The sequence below is a fragment of the Clavelina lepadiformis genome, chromosome 1, assembly GCF_947623445.1.
Source record: "Clavelina lepadiformis chromosome 1, kaClaLepa1.1, whole genome shotgun sequence".
Lineage (NCBI taxonomy): Eukaryota > Metazoa > Chordata > Ascidiacea > Aplousobranchia > Clavelinidae > Clavelina > Clavelina lepadiformis.
This window is the reverse complement of record NC_135240.1, coordinates 13,772,382-13,796,095: the sequence shown is the minus strand read 5'-3', so window position 1 is coordinate 13,796,095 and position 23,714 is coordinate 13,772,382. Positions and strand designations below refer to the sequence as shown.

Below are 23,714 nucleotides of genomic sequence, written 5' to 3'. Positions count from 1 at the left end.
CAGTCTAGGATTAATGTTATATGTATGTAAGTAGAAGCGATGGAAGAAGCTTACCTTCGAAAAGAAATTCGTATCTTATCCAGCAAACTGTGTTACTTATAGGCTTCATAACCATTTAATGACTTTATCGTAGTTGTTCTCAAACTTTTGTAAATTGTTTGCAAAACGGTCCACTTATACAAGTAAAAAATTTTCCGCACTTTCATGATTTTCATTTATTTGCATAAGCACATACTCTACATAATCCACATCTTTTTCGATGCACTTATTCCAGCGGCCCACAAGCTTGTGAATTCCATCTGAGAAGAATTTTTTTGGTTAGTCATACAACCAGTTATGCACCGCTTCATTTGAAGAAAATTTATGACCTTGCAAAGCATGTTTGAGCGAAGAGATGGTGGTCGGGAGGCGCAAGATCTGGCCTGTATGTAGGATGTTGTAGCCCTTCAATACTTTTTCTGGCTGTATGTGGGTGCGCAGCATGCAGCAGCAAAACTTTCTTTGACAGTAGGCCTCTGCGTTTGGTGCGAATTGCTGGTTTCAAGCTGTTGGCTACCATATCACAATATTTGGCACTGTTGACTGTGCTCCTATTTTCTAGAATCTAGGTAGTGTTCCAGAATAGGACCGTTAAAATCCCAAAAAAGCACACGTAGCATAAACTTTCCTGCAGAAATTTGGGGCTTCAATTTCTTTTTTACTGGTAAGTAAGGATGTTTCCATTCCAGGCTTTGCCTTTTGGATTCAGGACTGTATTGATGAACCCATGTTTCATCTCGAGTGACTATTCTGCTCAAAAATTCTTGACCTTCATTGTTGTTGCAGTTCAAAAACATTAGGCAGATACTAGACGTCTACGCTTTTGCTCTACCGTGTACTGTCTTGGCGCCCACCTCGCTGACACTTTACGAGCGTGCTATCTCATCAATAGCAATGCGCCGGTCCGCCAGTACCACTTCTTGAGCTTGCTCAGTCTTCTCGTCAGTGGTAGAGGTTGATGGATGTCCTGCTCTTGCATGTTTCACGCTTGTCCAACCACTTTCAAATTTTTCAATCCACTCATACACAGTTCTTTTCTGTGGCGCACTGTTTTTAAATTGTGCTAATAGGCTCCTGTGAATTTAAGCCCTGATGTGCCTTCTGACCATAAAAATCGGATCACTGTTGTTCTTCACTGGTGCATTGTGCTAATGGAGTGACAATTTTTATCAACTGAAATCAACAGCTGTAAAGATCGATCGAACAAGTAGATCAGCTAATCATGATCACATGACACAGAAGTGTGTGGGTGCAAAAAACATTGCGCCAAAAAGAAAAGCGAGAGTGCGCTCGCTCGGATCACTGAGCTTAAAATTTTTTTGACTTGCTGTCGTAGTTTTCTTCATGATTCGCGATGCGGTATAAAATGAAAGGTTGGTGAAATCACACGTGTGACGTGTCGCAAGAAATTTTGTCGCATTTTATCTGTTGCTATGATTACTTGAGATTCTGCAGCCCTACCTCTGCATGAATCAGGAGTGATCCATTTGCATGAGTGTCAAAGATAGATTCAAGTTCAACTCGCCCATACGAATCTCTCGTTTTTGACAAAGAGAAAAACGCACGTCGGATTTGAAACGCTCTTGTTTCGACTCGAAGAACTGTGTGGTTTTGTAAGTTGAATCAAAGTTGAATACAAGTGCTAATGTTGTGGTCATACCAATAGCTAGACTAGACCTGTCATCCCCGCCACGCAAATAGAATACTCAATACTTTTCTCTAAAAGCAATTACCAGCACGCTGTACAAAAAAAAACTGAAAAAGCAATGCATCTCCCGCAACATGTAGAAAAAAAAACATTGCTAATAACAATTGGTGGGCCTGCTAAAATAGGCTGGCCTTGGTTTGACATGAAAGTGAGAATTTCACCGAGCTGCGTATCGGCAAATCAACCCACATGATTTCGTCTGGCTAGTGCAGTGTATTCGATAATTTATTGTGAACATTATAACAAAAGTTTATCTTTCACATGCATTGGCAATAAACTTCATCAAAGTCTTATTTAGAGCTGTCGTAAAATCACTGCCTGTAATTAAGATCTAGACCTAAACGACGCACGAAAAGTAGTTCCTCGACCCCACATGATTTCAATCCGATCCGAAACAGATTATGTAAATTGAACTCTTTGTCAGAAGGAAACAAAGTCGTAACTAAGTCACCAAACTCGAGTCGCAAGTCAAGTCATTTACCTATTAAAACTCAAGTCGAGTCGATTAACATTCGAAACCAAGCCAAACAAAAGCAAAAACATCTTTTCTACCAACCAAAAACGTTTAGGATTATTACAAAATTTGCTTCATTTGGCTGCAACGTACGCATTCGTAGACAAATAATATCATTTTAAGTTAGGCCTACGCTTTAACGTGTTCTGATTTCTGACTAAAGAATAGATATTCGTTTTATTTTAATACTGGAACGTAAACAAAACGACCTGACTCGAGTCACGTCAAGTCATTTATGTACTTTCTTAGAAAGGGAATCGAGTCATTGAAAAAAGTGACTCCAGCCATTACGACTCTGAAGCGAACGCATGACGTCATTTCAAGTAGGCTTTAGCGTCCATCCGTCTCAGCCGTGATGTTTCAAGCACCAGCATGGACATCAATGACAACAGCAGTTACGAGCACGCGTCATATACTTATGCGCACTTCCGCGTAAAAATTTAGTGATATCAATCAATCATTTTATTTTTCGTCAAAAGCGCGGTGGGGACGAAATCAAGCCAGTTGTTACTAATACGTTCCAATGAACAGGAAAAAGTGACAAAGCCGAAAAGGCTTAACGTGCTCATATTTGCTAGTAACAACTAGCACGGCCACTAAACCTGTATAATTAGTTAAATCGATAAAACATGAGTTGAGAAAGCGAAAATTAAGCAGATGGGCAAGTGGTATGTTCAAGCAACTGATGAATGAAAATTGCCTCAATGCTGTAGGCCTATATCAGTGGTCGGGAAAATAAACTCGCCGTAAAAGAAACCCCATCCCGGGCAAGAGCGTTGTTGCTTAGCCCGAGGTATAAATAATATAAAGGTATATTTAGCGATGTTACAGTAACATATGGCTTACTTTGCGCCTGCAACATTCGGAGCTAAGTTCTGTAGGCCTGACTTGCTCGTAACTTTGTTTCAGTAAAATGAAAAGGAAATATGCTTTAGCGACTATGGTGATATTTTAAGATGATGCCGATATTTCAACATAGGACAACACTTGTAAGGCAATGAAGCATTAGATCTATACGAGTTAACAAAAATGTAGTAGGAATTAAAACGTCCATGAAAATCTACACGATTTACACGAAAAATTTCGAAATATTTCATTCCAGCAGATAATGTATGGCTTGGGAAAGAGTGGATTTAAATATTATTTTCTTCGAAGTGTTTTAGTTGCAATGACGATGTTTTGTCGATATGATTTGAAGCGTTAGAAAATGGCGATTGAGAACCAATAACAAATGATTATTCAAGACATTGACAGTTTGGCTTTGGTACTGTGATGCTGAACTGGCTTTCAGGGGTCAATGAACGCGCTATCAATGGAGTCAGATTAGCAAACAAACAATAATTAACAACAGTTCACAACCCCAACAATACGCACAGCTAGCAGAATTAGGCTTACCATAATTTTGTGGCTTCAAAGCGGGACGCTTTCAAACAACACAAACCCCTTAGCTGTGATTTTTTAACTTGACATTTTTCGGAATTATTACGTAGGCCTACATTTAAACCCACCCTAGCTGTCTTCATTGACCATATTGTCATCAAAAGTTCAAATGCTTGTTCTCTAAATATCGGTTTCAATTCGAAAAATGGGAAGGAATTGACGTTAACGATACAAAGATGGCTGCCTCTATTTCACTGGAAAAATCGTGAGTTCAAAGCGTAATTTTACCGGTTCTTTTTAACTTAACTAGGCTAACTTGAATGTTACAATGTAGTAACCTAATTACTTAATCTACCTTTTAATGCAAATTTAACTTCAATTAAATCCTAAATAGCTAAAATCAAGTTTTTGCGTGTCTATTCTCCTAACCTAACGGCCTAACTAGCTAACAATGAAACCACTAGCCAAAGTAACAAGCTGTACCAAATATCCGCTAACAATGACATCACAATAACATTTCTATCGAATACAATGAAATAAATAACAAACAAGATCACGAATTCTTCTTCAAGAAGTACCGGTACGCTACACAGCAAAAACAATAATAAGAACATGCTAATGTTCGTGTATGGCTTCTACGCGGTATGCCTATGCTGGCTGACTGAATGCCAAACCGGGACGTTTGGCCGACCGATCGGGATGCCGGGACAAGACGTTAAAAAGGGGGGTTGTCCCGGCTAAAACGGGACGTATGGTAAGCCTAAGCAGAATGCAAATAAAGCATAAAACGCCCCTGAGACAAAAATCGGTTGAACTCCATATCTCGCCAATGCGTTTTCACGCTTTTTGGAAGGGATGTGTTCTTCAGTCCTGCTTCGCTTTTTGCGACATTCTTGCTTACGGTACCTCATATTTTTATAAATAAGATATCTATGGTGCGCATTGGTGTAACTGCGTTCCATCAATGAGCAGTGATGACCAGGACGAGGTATGGTACGGTAAGATCGAGGATTCAATAGTAATCTTTGGTATGATAAACTTTAGGCAGTGTCTACAGTATTTCACCAGCAGTATTGTATTGCCCGAATTTAAAACTATTCATCAGGTGCACTGAACAGGAGCAAGCATGATCAATAGCGTTAATGCTTTGCCCAAGTGCATTACAAGTTGTAATTTACAACGTAACAATAGTATAGCCGGCGTCACTGGATATCAAACACCAACAGTGCGGTGTAGTGTCTCGCTTTCAACTGCCACTTTAGCATCACAACCGCAAAGTCTACACAGCTTACTCGACCATAGGTAATAACTATATGACCACAGGTGTGAGTAGGCCGCATCGCTTAGTCTTATATTACTCGCACTACGAGCATCAAGTGCTGGCTGGCGAGCCTAATCGCTAACGGAACATTAGGTCACTTAACTGCAGTGTTGTGAGTTTTCGCAGGCTTCAGTAGTCCAGTTTGTGCATGCAAGCCATGACCTCTTCAATCTCGACTTAGCAGGCTTCAGTTTGCAGAACCCATGAACTCTATTATTCGACCCAGGCTTCAACGCTTCAATAGTTCAGTTTATAGGCTAAAAGCCATGACTTTTCCAATCTCGGCCCCAGGCTTCATACTTATTATCTACGCACATCTACGGAACCCAGACAGTGTAGATCTCTCTAATACCTATACCCAAACTACCACTGCCTACTTCAATTTTCAGAACCCATGACCTCTTTAATTATGACCTAGGCTCGACTTTAAAGGACCCATGACCTCTTTACTCTTTTATCTGGACCAAAGAGATTTAAACACAAGTGTTTAAATCTCTTTGTCTGGACCTAGGATTCTCATGGTGATGCCTGTCTTTTTATCATGTGTTGCAATCAGGGATGGATTTTTGAGGAGGTTGTTCATTCCGTTCCTTCCAGGCATTTGCCGAGAAACGAGAATTTTGCCATTAGCCGTATAAATTGATGGGCTGATGCTGGATCTCAGGGGTGCAAGTGCTACTCTTTCTGCTATGGCTAGCACATACCAAAGCAATGCGCCAAGCTAGCACCTACCAAAGCACCTCTTTGCAATTTTATTAGACATTTGTAGAACAAAAAAGAACGAAAAGTACTAAAATTTGCCTTAAGTTTTAATTGAAATGAAGTTTTTAAAAAACATACTTATCAAAACCTTCAAGTAATCATTTTAAAAGTACCGGGACCGACTTTTATTTCTTGAAAGAAGTAATTCGGTAGTTTATAAAAAAGTACTGACGGTACTGGTATCGTTTCTGAAAAAGTACTGCAGTACAGTAATTCGGTACTATAGCACCGTGGTGCTGCCCACCTCTGCAAATAAATATGTGATTATTATGGGATGACATTGCCTTATTATACGGCTATTGTATGACAATACCAACATGAGATCATTTTAACTTTTTGTTGCAAGCAAAGTCACAAACAAGTACAAAGTATCAAAGAGTGCGTTATTGGTCGTACAGCAAAGCATGAACTGTAAACCCAGCTCTTCGCTAACATTAGAGTTTCCCCATTTGCTTGCAGCTTACTGTTTAATGCGTATTTTGCAGCGTAGCCACTGCCTATTCGCCTTATACACCCAAAGAGGTGTGTCTGACTTAAATATGAATTGGTGTTAAGAAAATTCGAGTATTATATATTAGTATGCTGCGTAGACTTTGCATTTGTGGTACTGGAATGTATCAGAAATGTAATGATTTGATGTCAACAAATTTGTTAATTAAATTGAAGTGTTTGGTTGGTTACATTCAATTGTGTTGGGTAGTTGGTGCAGATGGAAAAACAGATGCAAAGGTTAAGAACCGCTGGTCTAGTTGGTTCCTGGTCTGTATATATATATTACGTTTCTAAAGAGATCCTTTATGTGCAAAGGTAGTTGCTCTTGTGTGCAAAATGATATGCTGGTGTGCTCAAGTACTAGACATTTACCCACCAGGCTGAAGTTACAGGCTCTCAGTAAGATAAAGAATTATACCCATAAAGTGCCATATATTGCGGGGTGATTGTAATCAATTGGTGTGCCTCAGTGCAAACTGTTAGTTCTACCTGGCATTTAAGCATATAAATACCTGTAAAGGTTTTCTAATTGCTTATGGCTTTTATCATTTTGAGTTGAATCTCTTTCAAATTGCTTTTAAGTTTAAACTGTGTGATATATGCATTTCTAGTCAAATGAGTTAGACTACTTACAAGCAATGCTGTAGTTCTGCATTTTACAATGAGTGAAGCTGAAACTTTAACAACAAATTCTGTGGCGGCTGCATCAGTTAGTAATGGAATAGCTACTGAGGTATGAATCATTTTTTGTTTACTATGAAAAATGTTTGCAGTTTGTGAGTTTTTGTCCTTGATGTGCAAAGAGCATATGTCAATTCTAAAATATTTTATTGTTTTATGTAGAAGTCAACAAGTAAGAACAAAAAAGACTCAAAGTCTTCTGAAAAGACTGCAATAAAAAAAGACTCAAAGTCTTCAAAAAAGCGGCATCGATCTAGATCCAGGAGCAGGAAAAGATCACGATCCAAAGGAAGACGATCTCGATCGAAACATCGATCTCCTAAACGAAGAAGGTAAATTTGTCACAAGCTCAGTATTGAAGCACTGGTATTTAAATTATGCATTTTAGAGCAACTTTAACTGAAATTAATTATAATATTATTTCTAACAAAGTTAACTAATTAACATAACAATAATTAATTGTTATTGTTCATATTGAGTGTTAGCAACTCGTGCAAACTGGAGTAATGTATATACTTGAGTGAATCTGTTAAGTGCTAGCTATTGATATATATTTTATTTATATATCTTAATTTTTTATTCTTTGACAGAAGCCCTTCAAGACGAAAGAGGCGTTCTCGATCACGTGATCGAAGATCTAGATCTCGTGATAGACGGAGAAAGAGGTGGGTTGTTAAAGTTTGTGGTAGGATTAAGTATTAATAGAAAAAGTCTGCCAAAACGTACATCGTTTCGTAGGTCTCGTTCAAAAGAGAGAAGATCACGTAGGTCACGAAGCAGGAAAAGGAAGAGAAGCCGTTCAAATTCGTCCGGTAGCAGTGGGTCCTCAGATGAAGAAAAAAAAGGTGTCCGAGATTAGTTTTTATGATACCATTACCTGAAAAAGTATTGCACCACCCCTAAAAATCACCAAACGAAAAACTCGAGCTATCAGTTAACGAGCTATTACATTCATTATGCTTTGGTGTTTCATCATCAGTTGTGTTTGGTTGGTTGGTGTTTGGTGTTCAGTTAACTCTTGCAACTTCTTATAAATTTTTAGTAAAAGTTGTCGAAGTCACCTGCACTGTCATTGAGGTGGCTGGGCATAAATATGATTGAAGATAATAATTAGCACATTGAAATGTAAAAGCAATGCGATACTAAGAGAAGGAGAAAAAATACAAAACGAAATGAGGGAGAAAAGAGAGACAGTCACACTTGCTTACCTTGAGAGAGAAGGGATAATGTAAGATAATAAAGAGATAACAGCTGCAAGGGCATAGAACATGTGACAGACAAGCAGAAGTGTGACATGGAAGCCCAAAGTGTGAAATGAGATAATAAAAAACTAGAAAGCGTAATATGGGGAGGATTTCTGAAAACGTCTCAATCCGTTGTTAACGAATGGGCAGTCAGTTAAGCAGTAGACCCAAGTGAAAAGTTTGCTCTTAAAAATTACTCCTAAGATATGAATTATTTGATAAAGCCAAACGTTTATTTCCCATACATAATTAAAACTATATATAGGCCTAATTAATTCAATGAAACGAAAGGATAATTTGCTTTAAAGATTTTTACGAAGTAAGTTTCAAATTTCCATGTTCCGAGATATGTTGGCAAATTGTCTTAAATAGCGTCTTTAGTGAGTCACTTCATAAAACGCATTGTGATAATGCATTACATAAATAAATAACAACATAATGTTGTGTAGATCTTGTGACCTCAAACTAGGGGATCCCAAACTTTCAATTTGCCCTCCCAATTTTTTGCTTTTGAAATATTGACGCCTATGCCACTAGTCTAAATGCTTAGTGCTTACGTAATATGCAATGCATTATGAAATTTTCATTTGTCTTATGTATTTTTTAAATTATGAAACACTTCCTGCATATTATGTTATGTTAGCTGTGAGGGTCTACAACGTTAGAAATGAAAATGTGTTGGTTAGAAATGAAAATCTATTCTGCAAACAATTCTTAAATTGTTTTCATAATACTCTTTCACGAGAATATTCGTGAATGTTGTAGTCCTTTTTTCCAGCCCCTAAATTAGACTTAATCCCATTCAGCTCAGTGTTGGATGCCCAATTCTAAATTTGGCTGCCATGGCATGCCACCCACACGCACTAAAATTATGGTATTTTATATTTCTCTGATTTTTTTTAGATAAAAAAGCTGTGTCAAAGTCAAAAGATCCATCTGAAGTCAATTCAAAGTCTGTGGTTGATAACAACAAAGATAAACAAAGGTATGTGTTTGCTAATAAATGTCCAATTTAACACAACAATTATATTTCTTTAGTTTGCAACTACTCAGCATTTTTCAAGCTTCCTACAACTTTGACCATTTTGCGTAGCCAACTTATTTGTATTGTTTACATTGTTTGCTAAACCTTGTTTTAATGTTTACAAGTAAAGTAATCAGTTTAGCTAAAGTAATTCACTGTGGTATGATACCTTTGTTTGTTCGTGTGTACTACAAATGAATTAGCCTACATACTGATATCATTGCCCACTGACCTCCGTAGTTGTATGATGCTTCAGTTTTGCTGATGGAAATATATGTGTATGGAAATATATTGTTTCTTTAATATTCAAATATTTACAGGTTTTTGATGCATATACGTTTTTAAGGGGTAAAGGTAATACTTTTTTATTTTAAGTGCCAAATGTATTAAAAAATTTGATTGGTTTTCAGTGAAAATGATAACAATGTAAATTCAATTGAGAAAGAGGAAAAAGTCAATGAAAAAAATGATGCCAAGAACGTTAAAAAACCTGACGGAAAAAAGGACAGAGAAAGAAAAAATCGGAAGTATATGAAGTCTAAACAAAGAAATATTATGCAATATACTTGGTTATAGAAGGTTTACTAGATGTTTTCACACTGGTGATATAGATAACTTTTATTTTGATTACGAGCAGACGTTCAAGGTCAACTGATCGACGTAAAAGGTCAAAATCTCGATCAAGATCTCCACACAGGAGGAAAAGGTATTAATTTGTGTTTTCCTCACACTCAGTTACAATTATTAGTTATTGCAATAAACTAATACTTTTTATGTTTTAGAAGTGATTGTCATAAAAATCATGTTTTCTGTGTTTGTTGAACTTATGTCTGTATGGCTTGATCAAAAGGTAGTGTATTGTCAGTTTGATACTTTTAAATGATAATAAATATCCATGTTCTGTAGGAGAAGGTCTAGATCTCGAGATCGTCATCGTCGATCCCGGGAAAGGGATAGGAGTAGACGATCAAGATCACGTGATAGAAGGTACTTGATGTCGCCATGTTTACTTCTTTTGTCTTTGTGATATTGCACCGTAATCTTGTTATAAAAGACTTACGATATATTTTCTGTTGGATGTGTTTAAAAGCAAGTTATGCCAAAATTAGATTTGGTAAAACTTTATGATAAATTGTTTGCTCTTTGTTAAAAATTTTATCCGGAATAAGAAAAGTGAGGAGCAAGTGCCAAGATAAATTAACATTCAATCAAAGAAAATTTCTAATTAAGTGTACTGGGGAAAGAATTTGATAGTTATATAGTTAGTGATTAAGCAGTTATTGCCTAAAATCTGTCGTAAATTTGCACTTACTTGTAATGCTGATACTCGCAACAGTGATGTAACAATGTGGACTGAGTCAACATGCATACCAGCTCGCGTTTGATTCAGGTATGGTTGTATGTGTAGGGTAGCTAATGTGTTTTTGAATGAATACATACACCTACCCGCGGGTAGTTAATTACGGATGACATTTAATTTCAGTTTGGTTATATTGTTAGTTATAGTATATGTTTAATGATAATTTAGTTATTGTGTCTTTGCACCAAATAACAGTAATGGATTAGGCTAGAGCAGTGGTTCTCAAAGTTTTTTTCCGATTCCTCCCTTACCAACCAAAACACCGTTAATTTCTCCCCCCCCAAAAAATCACAAAAAATAATTTCCAAAATTTTACACTACCTGAATATTGTCCCTGGATGATGTCTTTTGAAGATTTATCTCAGGAATAAAATTTAAAATTGCAAAAGAAAGCTCTTACAAAATAACCAAACAAATTTACAAACAAATCGTTGCTCATTATTAGTGAGAACCGTGAGCCTCATGTTGAGAAGTTAATAAAGAAAATCGAGGAGAAAAGCGTGTGAGTTTTGCTCGAAGGTCTCCGCAAATATCGTGTGTTCCTCTTTTTTTCATCACTAGCTTACTAGCTAGTTCTATAAGTACCGTACTAACAATAAAGAGAAAACAATAGCCATTATGAACCAAACAGACACGTTTATAACGTCCATCACTACAGTTAAGGAGCTTGTCCTCGCGCACTATTGTAGACATCTAAACAACTTCTTCGAGAGGATTTTTCTGTTACAAATAAAGTTAAAAAATTAAAGTTTTTTTCATCTAAAGTTTTTCCTCCCCAATTCCTCCCTAGAGAAAATTTCCACCCTGGAATTAAAAATTCCCCCTTTGGTGAGCCAAGTGGCCCGGTTTGAGAAGCACTGGGCTAGAGCCAAGACTGAGCTCAGTGAGCCGTGGCCTAGTATCTAACACTGAATTGTTTGCTTGAACTTACTGCTTGAAAGGTTTATAATATTCCTGTTATCCACTTCAGTACGTTTTTTAACAATGGCAGTTACAATATATGCTAGGAGTGGGCAACCTTTTTGAACCCGAGAGCCGCTTTGGTTGTTAAATTTTTACTGACGAGCCAAGTCATAAGAACGTATGACGTCATAAATGGTTTATGTCATTTAATTGTTCCATATCTGCATTCCTCAATCGAAAAATATCATTAAATTTGGATAATTAACAACTTGTCATCAATGCTGGCCTAAATAAGGAAAAGAAAAATAGAGAAAAACGTTCATAAACAGTACTCTTGGTAGCCTTTATAATTTTTTTGAAATTTTACGATTCGACTAGAAGAGCCTCAAAAAAACATGCCGGAGAGCCGCAGTTTGCCCACCCCTGATATATGCCGTGGTATTTACATGCAGATACAGTATATACGATATATAACTGCTTCTTGTCAATTACCACCGTGAGACGTTGTCCTATTCAAAGCTGTTACTTGGTTGAAATACTGGTTTTCACTCACATGGGTTTTTCATAATAATTGTCACCAACTATATCATGACTCGCCGCAAATATACGACATATTTTTGGCAATAGTTACTTAGCCACTTATCCTAAGCATTGTTGAAAACTCTGGCATATTTTTTGACAGGCAACAGCTCTTGTTTTGTATGAGGTTAGCTTGTTTTTTAACACTTGCCGATCACGTTAAACTTGCAGATCTAGATCACGAAAAAGATCTCGATCTCATGACAAGGAAAAGTCAAAACTGACATCTGAAAAAGAAACAAGGAAGATGTCATCAAAGTTTACTGACAATGATCCTGTATGTAACATGAAATAATTTTGTCACATCATGATACTTTATTTTCAGTATGTGCATATATTTTATGTGTTACTGATTAGGGTGAGATTCCACTGCCATTTTTGTTAAACATTTTAAATGGTAATAACGAATTTGTTAAAAGCTGTCAAAAGATTTTGAACAAGCAAAGTTGGAGGATGAAATGAATAAAAGAAGAGAGAGAGTCGAAAAGTGGAGGAAAGAACAGAAACTCAAAGTTGATTCGATCAAAGGTGATAAAGAGGAAGGTGCTGATGATGAGGATGGAAGTAAACCTCGAAAGATATGGTCTCTTGAAGATGATGATGATGATTATGAAGATGATGAAGGTAAAAATAAACTGATGAATGAATGAATTGGAGCCTGAATTAGTTTGAAGTTCTGCTTTTTTTGAGAAAATAATTTTAAAACAGGTTTTGTCCTTGGAGTGAGATTCTACAAAAATTATTTTTAAGCAGAAGTAATATCAGCCAACTTATTTTACGCATATGATCCTAATTAGATTGAATAAATCGTTTGGACACAATTTTTGTAACTGTCATTTATAATTTATCTATATATATTTATATATATATCTGTGATTTACTCAGTCGGTGTGTGAGTTACAAACCGGAAAGGTTTTTACGGGCGGGGTTTAGAAACGCCAGATTTTCACAGAAGGTGGAACTGTTAACCGGAAATATTATAACACCCTTTGATTTTTGATTAACCCATCGGGAGCTGCGCCAGGGGCGAAAAACTGACACCAGGGCCCTTCTCTCGAACCTGCCGCCATCGAGAAAAAATGAGGAAAAAGCATGTGTATTGTGTACGCTTGCGCATCCAGCACGAAAACCGGCCTGAAATTTTTTGAACTTCACTAATATTACTCGACATATGGTAGGTCGATTTCGACAATTAAAAGTTGTTTTAATTTAAAACACTTCTATCACGGCAAGACATTCCCCTTTCCAACCGTGAAATCGCTTTCTGTTTAACTGCGGTAACAGGCGAAGAAATCGAACATATAGGAGCCTTACTCTGGGTAGCAAAACCAAACCAGCAAGCAAGGACTGTTGCGACATCGCAAATTTTGAATCACAAGCTCATGCGATGCCACAATTCTCGGTCTGACTTAATATGCGATGTATAGGCTAGGGCTAGGTAGTTGTGAATAAGTGATGTGTTGGCAACTTTAACTACACAACTATGTAGCTTATCTCTCGACAGCACGTAACAACAACAATATGCATTGAAAATAAACATGCTAACATGTTTGAAGGTTTATGGTTGGGCGTTGAATTTTTGAAAGTGGCTGTTTTATCGTACGTACAGGTACATTACTTTGCCTGCTATTAAAGATCGACGCCTTAGTGGGGGAGAATTGACAACGTACCAACAATACTACTTTGAACAACGGGTGGTTGTTAGTTGGTAAAAAAGTTGTTAAAAGACGCTTTGGAAGTTGTTAGTGGTTAAAAAAGTTGTTAAAAGACGCTTTGGAATACAGCGGATGAACATAAAACACGCTGTATGTGGTGTATCTGAGGCTGGGTGGACAAAGAAAAATAAAAAGAATCTTTTTAGCAAAGAAAGGTGCCATCCAGAGGATGGCGGGCAATCTAGTTTTGATATATATATAACCATTGTCTGTAACAGATGATACAGAAAAGGACATTGATGCTAAAGAAGATGAAGAAAGTGAAAAAGAATCAGAAGATAAGAAACCAGAAGATGATGAAGTCGATCCTCTTGATGCGTTTATGATAAATCTCACAAAAGATAAATACAAGGATGAAAATGTGGTAGTTGCTCAAGTGTTTGGAAATTTTGCATAATGGTTTACCAATTGTGTGCTTCACCATTCTATAAATACATTTTTCCTTAATTATTGACATATTTTAGGACGAGAAGGGAAAGATGTCTGAAAATATAAATGGTGGACCTAAAGTGAGCAAAATCGTTGCTGTTGCCAAAAAATCAAAAGCAAAAGAACCACCCAGTAAAGGAGAATTGATGGAGGGAAACATGGATGCAATGGAGGTGAGTGGTTACTGCAAACCTGCATCCATTGATAATGGTATCTGGTCCAAACTTTCATATGAGCAAATTGATACATGGACTTTGTTAAGGCAATCAACAACAATTTTTATTTCAATTATTAAAAATCTAAGCCTGTTTTTGTGTTTATTTAGAATACAATAAATGTTATACATTTACAATGTTATTATCATTCCTTCTTGTGTGATTCCTGATCTTATCACACGATTCCCATACCCGAAATATTTTCAGTATTCATCTGAAGAAGAGGAAGAGACTTTAGAGAAAACCTTCAGCCAGTTCCAAAACAAACAGCAACCAAAGAAACTGGAGGCGGAAATTGATCATTCAAAAATTAACTATGAGCCATTTCGTAAAAACTTCTATGTTGAGGTTTGTGGATTTACATAAAAGAAAAAAAGTGTGATTATAAGCACAATTCAGTTGGATTTTTCCATTTGATTATTCCATTGATATTCTATTTGAAGTAATTTTCAATTCCTTGCTCTTCTTTTTATAAGGTACCAGAACTAGCAGCATTATCCCAAGAAGAGGTTGATGAAATGCGGATGAACATGGAAAATATTAAGATCCGAGGAAAAAATTGTCCAAAACCAATGCAAGCTTGGGTGCAAGCTGGTGTCTCATACAAAATGTTAAATGCTCTAAAAAAGTAAGTAAACACAATACCAGCCAATACTAAGCTTTGAGAAAGAGAAAAACTGTATTCCTGCACTTGCAAAAACATATTGCTTTAGTGAATTAAATGATAGTTTTAACATAATTTCGATTTTAACACCTTTAGCAGTAGAATACATATATATTGCATTGAATTGTGTATTTTATTTAACTATTTGAAATATACTTTTTTGCCTCATAGAGCAAATTATGAAAAACCCACCATTATTCAAGCTCAAGCAATACCGGCTATTATGGCTGGAAATGACTTAATTGGCATCGCTAAGACTGGAAGTGGAAAAACTGTTGCATTTCTTCTTCCCATGCTTCGTCAGATCATGGATCAACGTCCATTGGAAAATGGAGAAGGGCCGATTGGTTGGTCTAATTTATCTGTATGATGGCAATTGAATATTAGTGGTTAAAAATACACTAACTTCTTTGTGAACAGTATTAAATATTTTTATTGTTTTAGCTGTCATTATGACTCCAACTAGAGAGCTGGCACTTCAAATTACCCGCGAATGTAAAAAATTTTCAAAATCTCTTAAACTTCGAGTTGTTTGTGTTTATGGTGGTACTGGAATTTCGGAGCAGGTGAATATTGCACTCATCTCATTTTAATTACATATTCTTAACGCACAGGTATATGTGCTGACTGGTATAAAATATTTGATGTATGCTCTCATGGATATTTATTTTTATATATGGATATTCAGATTGCCGACTTGAAAAGAGGAGCAGAGATTATTGTATGCACTCCAGGAAGAATGATTGACATGCTCACAGTTAACAGTGGTGGGTCAATACCTTAAATAAAACTAGGGATTGTGCAAACAGATGACAACACGCCAATAATGAAAAAAGTTAACTTTTTCACAAAACAAATTTTTCTTTTTTCCTGCACTGACTTCGGAAGTGGGATTCTAACTCTGGATTCTACAAAGACGTTATAAGAAAGTGTGCAATTCAGTCAGAAGTTGTTTGAAACGACTTGTTTTTTACTGGCTCACCTTGTTTTGTATTTGCATTCTCTAGTATTGTGCAGCCCTGAGCTGTTTTTTTGCGGGGCAGATACTGATCCATTCCATTTTTTACAGGTTCGACCTTGAAACTTTCAAGCTGCTTTCAGACCCATTTAAGCTAGAATTAAATCTTTCCGTGTTAAAGTAGACCAGTTTTGGGAACCCTGATAACAAACAATTAGTTGTTAAATAGTGCAATGTTGAAAAAGTTTGAAATTATTTTGGTTTTTAGTTGAAAGTGGTAAAGTGTCAGCTTAATACCAAACGGATCTTGTCAGAGTTATTTCGCGTAAACTTCACCGTAAGTTGCTTGTCTAACCGTGTCATATTGATATTTTCCTAACATTGGGTCAGAAGCAGTTTATACACATGCCATGTAACGATTGTTACTTCTTTCCATAGATCTCGATGATGGTGGCGATCACTTGGTCTGCTCGACTTTCTGCCGAATAGTTATCTATCACATATAATAATAAGCTTTGCTCACTTCAAAACATATGAATGGCGACATATGTGACTTGTTAGGCACCGCTCAACATAAAAATGTTAATACTTCTCGTATTAGACCACAGTCTGCACGTAAATTTCAAAAAAGATTTCGTATTGTATTGTTACATTGATAACTGATTTCTAATTTTGTGTTTTGCTGCCTTCGGGTTCTTTGTTTGCAGGTCGTGTCACGAATGTTCGACGATGCACATATCTGGTGTTGGATGAAGCTGACCGCATGTTTGATATGGGCTTTGAACCACAGGTCAAAGAAAAACATACTAAAATTGGGTTTTAAAAACAATTCCCCAAAATTGCTAGAGTTTAAACTAAAATGATGAAAAAATACATGTAACTGCAACTACAACTGTAACTGATTTCTACTAAGAAAGCAGAATAACTATAACTACTGTATAATAAATTAACTTTTACTAATTCGGCATCAGTGTTGATTAATTAAAAGTTAATCTTTAAACTGCTATTCGGCCTTTTTTATTGTATGCTGAGTTTAACACAGTTCAGCCACCATCAACTGTTAACTTCTAGGTTATGCATATCATCAAGTCTTGCCGGCCAGACAGACAAACAGTCCTCTTTTCTGCCACATTCCCACGTCAGATGGAAGCCTTGGCCAGGCGTATTCTAAACAAGCCGATTGAAGTACAAGTTGGTGGCCGTAGCATTGTGTGCTCAGATGTGTCTCAAGAAGTGGTAAACTTTATATTTATATCTTTGGTTTACAGTATAAGTCATTTCATGAATTTAATATTCCATGTAGACTGCGTGTTGTGTTTTTTATTTTCTGAATATCGTCCAAAAATTTAGCTAATTATCTACGGTAGGCTACATGATGTTCTTATGTTGATGATTTTAAGCAGTAATATAATAATAAATTAAAATGTGTTGTCTTGTTGCCTATTTAGGTTTGTGTTTGGATTATGGTTGTTTAAATGTGCTTCTTTATTATCCTTTTAGCTGGTTTTGTCTGAAGAGCAGAAATACTTGAAACTTTTGGAATTACTTGGACAATATCAGGAAAATGGTGCTGTTTTGGTCTTTGTTGACAAGCAAGAACGTGCTGATAGTCTTCTGAAAGACCTTATGGGCAGTAGTTACTCCTGCATGGCTTTACATGGAGGTAGGTTAACAGAAAATGCTTGTTTATACTTATAAACAGTTTAGTATTTTGTTGCAACTATTGAATTATAGTAGAGGTAAATTTTTGTTAACATTTGAAATAAAAATGGTGACATGTTTTTTAGGCATTGATCAATATGACAGAGACTCAATCATTAATGATTTCAAAAGTGGTGTTAATCGCTTATTAATTGCTACATCTGTTGCTGCTCGTGGGCTTGACGTCAAAAATCTCATTCTTGTTGTTAACTATTCCTGCCCAAATCACTACGAAGATTATGTTCATCGATGTGGAAGAACTGGTCGGGCAGGTAGAAAGGTAATGCATTTTGCCAATTTATTTCTATATCATTTTTTGATAAATGTTATAAACAGATTTTTATTGTTGTATTCCTTGTATATCTTAATAATTTTCAAGTAATTTCCCTGTGGGATTTATATTTTTGATGTATATTATGCCCATACAAGTATTAATTTATTCCTTTCTTCAGGGCACTGCTATCACTTTTATTACTGATAATCAGGCGCGATATGCTGGAGAAATTATTAAAGCAGTAGAGCTCAGTGGGTCTAAAGTGTCACAGGATTTAGAAAACCTATGGACAAAATTTAAAGAAGAACAAAAAGCTGTATGTTTATGTGTCATGTTGTTCATAATTTCTTGTTTTCATGTTCAGTAGTTTATATTTCTTTCTTGTTTACATATTTTGATATTTTTGAAAATCAAAAAGGTATATTATGTTGTGTATGATGTTCAGCAAGGAAAGTCTGTCCATGCCAACAGTGGGTTTTCAGGTCGAGGTTTCAAGTTTGATGAAACAGAAGAAGCTCTTGCAAAGGAACGCAGACAAATTCAGAAAGCTGCTCTCGGACTACAAGACTCAGATGAAGATGAACCCGCTCAAGATGTAAGTTGTTTTCGTATTTTAAAGCGCTTAGACCTTTTACCAAGCTCTTTGAAACTACTGTATATAATATGTTATGAGTTTTGTGTTGTGTTGTGTTTTGTAAATTTCAGCAAGACAGTCAACATTTCTTTGTATCTACAACAAGTTACAATTTAACTGCAAAACATGTCTTACCATGTATCATAGGGTCTACATTTCATTCCGGATCTTTTCTTAAATATTTCAAACATCTTTGTACTACATAGCTTATGTAAAGAGTATCAATTGTGACCTTGCCATGTTCTATTTCTGGAGGTTTTTAACCTATGAATTTACTTTTAATCTAAAAACCTTTATTTTTCAACAGATCGACCAACAAATTGAAACCATGTTCAACAGTAAGAAGAGTGTCAAAGATGTTACTGGTCCTCTTGCTAATATTGCAACTTCGTCCAGTGGATCCGGCGCTCCTGCAGCATCTGCGGCCGGCGCTAATAAGGCCAAGCTGGATGTTGCAAAGAGGCTTGCATCGAAAATCAACCTGCAGAAGAATCTTGGTGCAGGAGCTCAGGTGATTTTTCAACCCTCTTCGCAACTTTGCTTTAAGATAGTGTTATTCTAAAGCAGCGCTCTCAAAAAGGGTTCCTCGGAACCCTTGCATTTTTATGATCAATTCAAAAATACACCAAGGGCACCATAACGCCAAAAAGGTTGAAAATCACTGTTTTAAAGTATTGTTTTTAATATCCAATGTTGATGTCAAATGGGTTTTAATAAAACTCTTCATGTGTTTTCGCTAGGATGTGATGCAACAAGCTGCAACTGCATTGATGAAAGGTGGCCCTTTCCAGGCACCAAAAGTATCAGCAAAAACCATTGCTGAACAACTTGCTGAGAAAATTAACCAAAAACTCAACTACGTACCACAAGTGATTAATTTTATATCTTACTCTGATATTTTTTATGTTTTCTTTGGGTGTCTTTCTAATATATGCTACATTGCTACTGTCTAGCTGAATATTCAAATAATATTTATAAATTAGAAACAGTATTTCAATGGTTAGACACTTTGTTTGGAGTCGTGAAGCTCACATTTAATATTTCCTACTTTAAATTGTTTTCAGGAAAAACCTGACACAGAAGAGGAGGAAGAAGAAAAAGTCCTGAAGAGATACGAGGAGGAGTTGGAGATCAATGATTTTCCTCAGGTTAACTTCTCTAAACATCTGCATAAACCCAGTTTCTTTTTGACTGATGGACTTAATTTCTGTTCACTAAACAATAGCTTCTATAGACTCATTCAGGTTTTAAAAAACCCTACTATTATTTATTGCAAGAAAATGTTGTCTACATACACATAAGAAATTAATCATCATTTTAATTGCAGATGCTCGACGCACTATTTGCAGTTAAAGAGATAACTGATTTCTGTTCTTTAGATTTCTCTTATGTATTGCTCCTCACCAGTGTTGTAATGACTCGAGTCAAGTTTTTGAATTACTTGACTTGACTCGAGTCTCTGGAAAGTAACTTGACTCAAGTCATTAAATCTTAGTTGTTAAGTTATTGACCAACTGAATTACAAACATTTGATTTCTTGCGAACGATCGGTTAAACGTATAGTCACCGATACTTCTATGTGATACTACCTCACCAAGGGTGTTTAGTTGTTCCTGTTCTATTTTTGGCAATCAAACTATGCACCGTTATGACACGCATCCTACATCCGTGTTTGGTGCAATGCTGGAGCTTGTAAAACATGGGATAGAAATGTTGCAGTCATTTTATCAGTAGTACGGTGTGGGTAGTCTATGACGCGTTCGATATACTTTCATTCATTCATAGATATATAGATATAGGCCCTATATTATTATAGGGGGTTAGGTCAGTAGGTGAGGGAAGTAGACAATTATTTTCAACCCTAAATGCCATAAGTTGATTTTAGTCATTTAGGGTTTAATTAAACTGAGTTTTAGATTACAAGGTAGATTTAGGTTTTTGTTTTATAACGTTTACGTTAGGTTAACCTTAAGCGGTAATATTGCCTTCTTCTCTTTACGACTTGATTTGACTTGCATTATATTTTAGCTTGACTTGACTTGATACAATCAGTAATTTGACTCGACTCGACGTAAATCAACTTCCCAAATGACTTCACTCGAGTCTTAAAAAAATGACTTGGTTACAGCACTTCTCCTCACTTGCTAGTTAACCTGAGCTGTTACTTTAGACTTGCAGATGGAAGGTGACGTCAAAAGATACTTTGCTGCAAATATGCGAATATAGTGAAGCCGGCATCACCATTAGGGGGCAGTATTTCCCACCTGGAAAACAACCCGGGGAAGAAGACAGGAAGTTATACTTGGCTATTGAAGGTAGATCCCTGTCTTGCCAAAATCACGAGCAGCCTTTTTTTCTATTAGATCAAGAGAAATGTCTGTATTGACTTGGTTACAGTCGAATTATAAACGATATATTGTTGGCAATCCAAAATGTACTAAGTGCGTGATTTGGTTAAAAATTTCTGAAGCATACTGTCGACTAACAACAACAATTTTTTTGCTCTACGTGTTTGATAAACAAGTCTTTTTTAGCTATTTCCGAATTAGCCGTGCAAAAGGCGAAAAATGAGATCACCAGATTAATAAAAGAAGAACTAGTAAGACTGGTAAGTTTTAATTCTTAAGGTACTTGTTCTTTATACTGTGCTAAGGTTGATATTAATCGTATGATTTCATTGTTATCTGCAACTAAACACAGCAAACTTAACGGCACGTTATAAATAAAAAATATTCAATAACCAAAATTTGTTTCTCACAGCAAAATTCGTATCAACCTATCAACAAAAGCAGATATAAAGTCATGTGATGATTTGTTCCGCTGTTTTGGATGGTTTTACTGTACTTTTGCAACACGCTACCCATTGGCGAATATTTGATGGTTTGTAACAATAACATTTTGGCACATTTGAAAAGAACTGGAATATTTATATGAATAATTAAATATACTTCCCCTGTTTGAATGACACTGCCGTTACTTCAAATGCGCTTCATTTAATTATAGCTTTAACCCTGGGTGGTAATTTGATCATAACTACAGTATGTGTCCCACTAAATAAATTCAGTATTTCGAAAAGTAACAAATCAGAGACTTTTGTATAATAAATTATCATTGGGTTCGAAAGTTATTGTTTCCATTACTATCAAATTGTTTAAATTTATTTCAAACGCAATCATTGCGTATAAATATTCCTTACGGTTGAAACTAGCCTTTTGAAAGTTTTGAACAATTCCAGCTATTCGTATGGTAGCTTTGTAGCTGCCTTTTTGTATAGCTCCGTTCTTGTTTTATTTTGTTGTGATCCCTCTTGCATAAATAAATATCATGCCAACAGTCAAAGATTAGTCAGGTTTTCAGATAAATCTCCATTTGAAAGTTTACCAGAGGACATCTCAAATTTCTGTGTAGTTTAATTAGCAGTCGATGTGTTATGACATTTCCTAACGCTGTGTACAACTTCTAAAAACCTGAGAAGCATTAAAAAAGTGCATATTTCCTTGTTTGTTGCAAGTGAAAGTGTAGTGAAATCACTGAAAATGCAATTAATCGAAAACCCCTTCGTAAAATTTTGCAGCTGGATTTAATATGCCTATAGTGATGTAGTCCATGACTTTCCGACAGTTCCAACAAAATCACGTATCCAAAATTCCTTATTTTACCAATTTTTAAGTAAATTTTAACCGAGCTTATGCATGCAAAATTGAACCTGTGCGCCCACTGTTAGGGTAATTCTCAGGCCAAAAAAAACATTAATACAACACCGAATATACTGTCCTTCGATTGGTCTAACAAGGTTTTATAAAGCGTGACGCCTAACTCTAACTTCTTCATGCAAATTACTATACTCAATGTTTGTCCAATACTTAACGTCACGGAATTATTTATAATGCTGCAAAGTTCCTGTCCTATTCCTGAAAAAAACTGTTGCTAGCGACTTCGGCGATATCATGCTAACGAGCGAAGTCTGCCCATTTTTAAAGTTGAAAGCAAGTGCTAAAACAAATTTACTTTGAACTTGAAACAATCAATAATGGCCGGAATATATACTGGATACAAAAAATGTTCAATATAAATCAGTGCTGTAACCAAGTTATTTCTTTAGAACTCGAGTCAAGTCGAGTCAAATTACTGATTGGATATATAGATTAGTCAAGCTAAAATATAATGCAAGTCAAATCAAGTCATGTCATTGGCTATACCTTTAATTAACCGATCGTTCGCAATGAAATGAAATGTCTGTAATTCAGTAGGTCAATAAATTAACAACTAAGATTTAATGACTTGGTCAACGTACTTTCCGAGACTTGAGTCAAGTCAAGTCATTTCAAGCATTGACTCGAGTCAAGTCAAGTAATTTAAAAACGTGACTCGAGTCATTACAACACTGATGTAAATTACTCGTTTTGAGTAACATAAGCAATTGCCGCCCGAAAATTGATAGCAAGTTTGCCATCGATTATTACGAGTGGAAGCAATTAAGGTGTCACAATCAGAAACTTAAGTGCCTGGCGGTTGCTGTTTGGATCAAGTGCAGTACTGTCTAGTTCAGTACTTCTGTCTTATGGACATAGTAGTTAGGCGATAGGAACATGGTGTAATGGAAACGCTTTGAATGACATAACAGGACTATTAGTTCGGCCTGATTTTCAAGCAGTGTATTGGTCATGGTGGAGGTCAAGCTAACAAAGCTAAAAGTGTCTTGGCTTTGGCTAAGTTCTGCCTTGGCTCTCGGCGCTAGCCTAACCAAAAGGCCAGAATGCATTTTTTTGCACAAAAAAACTGACATTCCGTGCTGGCTTTAGTTCGTTCTTGCCCAATTCTGCAGACCGGCTTAGTCGGATACCGAAAATTTCTGTAACAGTAAGACACGATAGTATTAAATATTAGGCTGCCACTCCTGAAAAAATTGTGCGTTCAAAGCTATTTTTCACAATTTGTTGTTTACCTAACTTGATCTTAACTAATCTAACTCCAATAAAACCTTAAATAGCTAAGATCAACCTTTTGCATAGCCTTTCTGCTAACCTAAGGTAACAACCGCCTATCTTTATCAGCAGGCTGTGTGACCTAGATAGTACATACGGTGAAATAGTCAGTCTATAATCTAATTATTATTA

The 23,714-nt window shown here is 36.1% G+C and overlaps 1 protein-coding gene across 3 annotated transcripts; it reads left to right on the top strand.

Moving 5' to 3' along the window:
- The first annotated feature begins 6,803 nt into the window (after nucleotides 1-6,803).
- Nucleotides 6,804-21,936, top strand: LOC143444287 (putative ATP-dependent RNA helicase DDX46). Of its 3 annotated transcripts, none has more exons than XM_076943491.1 (29): nucleotides 6,804-6,949; nucleotides 7,060-7,229; nucleotides 7,491-7,562; nucleotides 7,636-7,742; nucleotides 9,045-9,126; nucleotides 9,576-9,692; nucleotides 9,803-9,871; nucleotides 10,072-10,152; nucleotides 12,179-12,284; nucleotides 12,427-12,631; nucleotides 13,941-14,086; nucleotides 14,187-14,324; nucleotides 14,574-14,714; nucleotides 14,843-14,994; nucleotides 15,202-15,377; nucleotides 15,475-15,596; nucleotides 15,719-15,797; nucleotides 16,696-16,778; nucleotides 17,060-17,224; nucleotides 17,489-17,651; nucleotides 17,776-17,969; nucleotides 18,142-18,279; nucleotides 18,409-18,558; nucleotides 18,905-19,108; nucleotides 19,338-19,466; nucleotides 19,662-19,745; nucleotides 20,768-20,912; nucleotides 21,132-21,205; nucleotides 21,358-21,936. In XM_076943491.1, the coding sequence occupies exons 1-29, from the start codon at nucleotides 6,878-6,880 to the stop codon at nucleotides 21,403-21,405; spliced, it is 3,612 nt and encodes a 1,203-aa protein (XP_076799606.1). In that variant the 5' UTR covers nucleotides 6,804-6,877; the 3' UTR covers nucleotides 21,406-21,936. The 3 variants fall into 3 exon arrangements, with proteins under 3 accessions (XP_076799606.1, XP_076799601.1, XP_076799595.1); XM_076943486.1 differs by having other exon boundaries at nucleotides 7,488-7,562; nucleotides 13,941-14,083; XM_076943480.1 differs by having other exon boundaries at nucleotides 7,488-7,562.
- Nucleotides 21,937-23,714: the final 1,778 nt, after the last annotated feature.

What these genes read in the sequence shown, in the direction of transcription:
- LOC143444287 (XM_076943480.1), top strand. Translation starts at nt 6,878, where the DNA reads ATGAGTGAAGCTGAAACTTTAACAACAAATTCTGTGGCGGCTGCATCA. An exon ending in TCTCCACACAGGAGGAAAAG is followed by an intron (nt 9,872 to 10,071) that starts GTATTAATTTGT and finishes CATGTTCTGTAG; the next exon opens with GAGAAGGTCTAGATCTCGAG. An exon ending in GTAAAAACTTCTATGTTGAG is followed by an intron (nt 14,715 to 14,842) that starts GTTTGTGGATTT and finishes TCTTTTTATAAG; the next exon opens with GTACCAGAACTAGCAGCATT.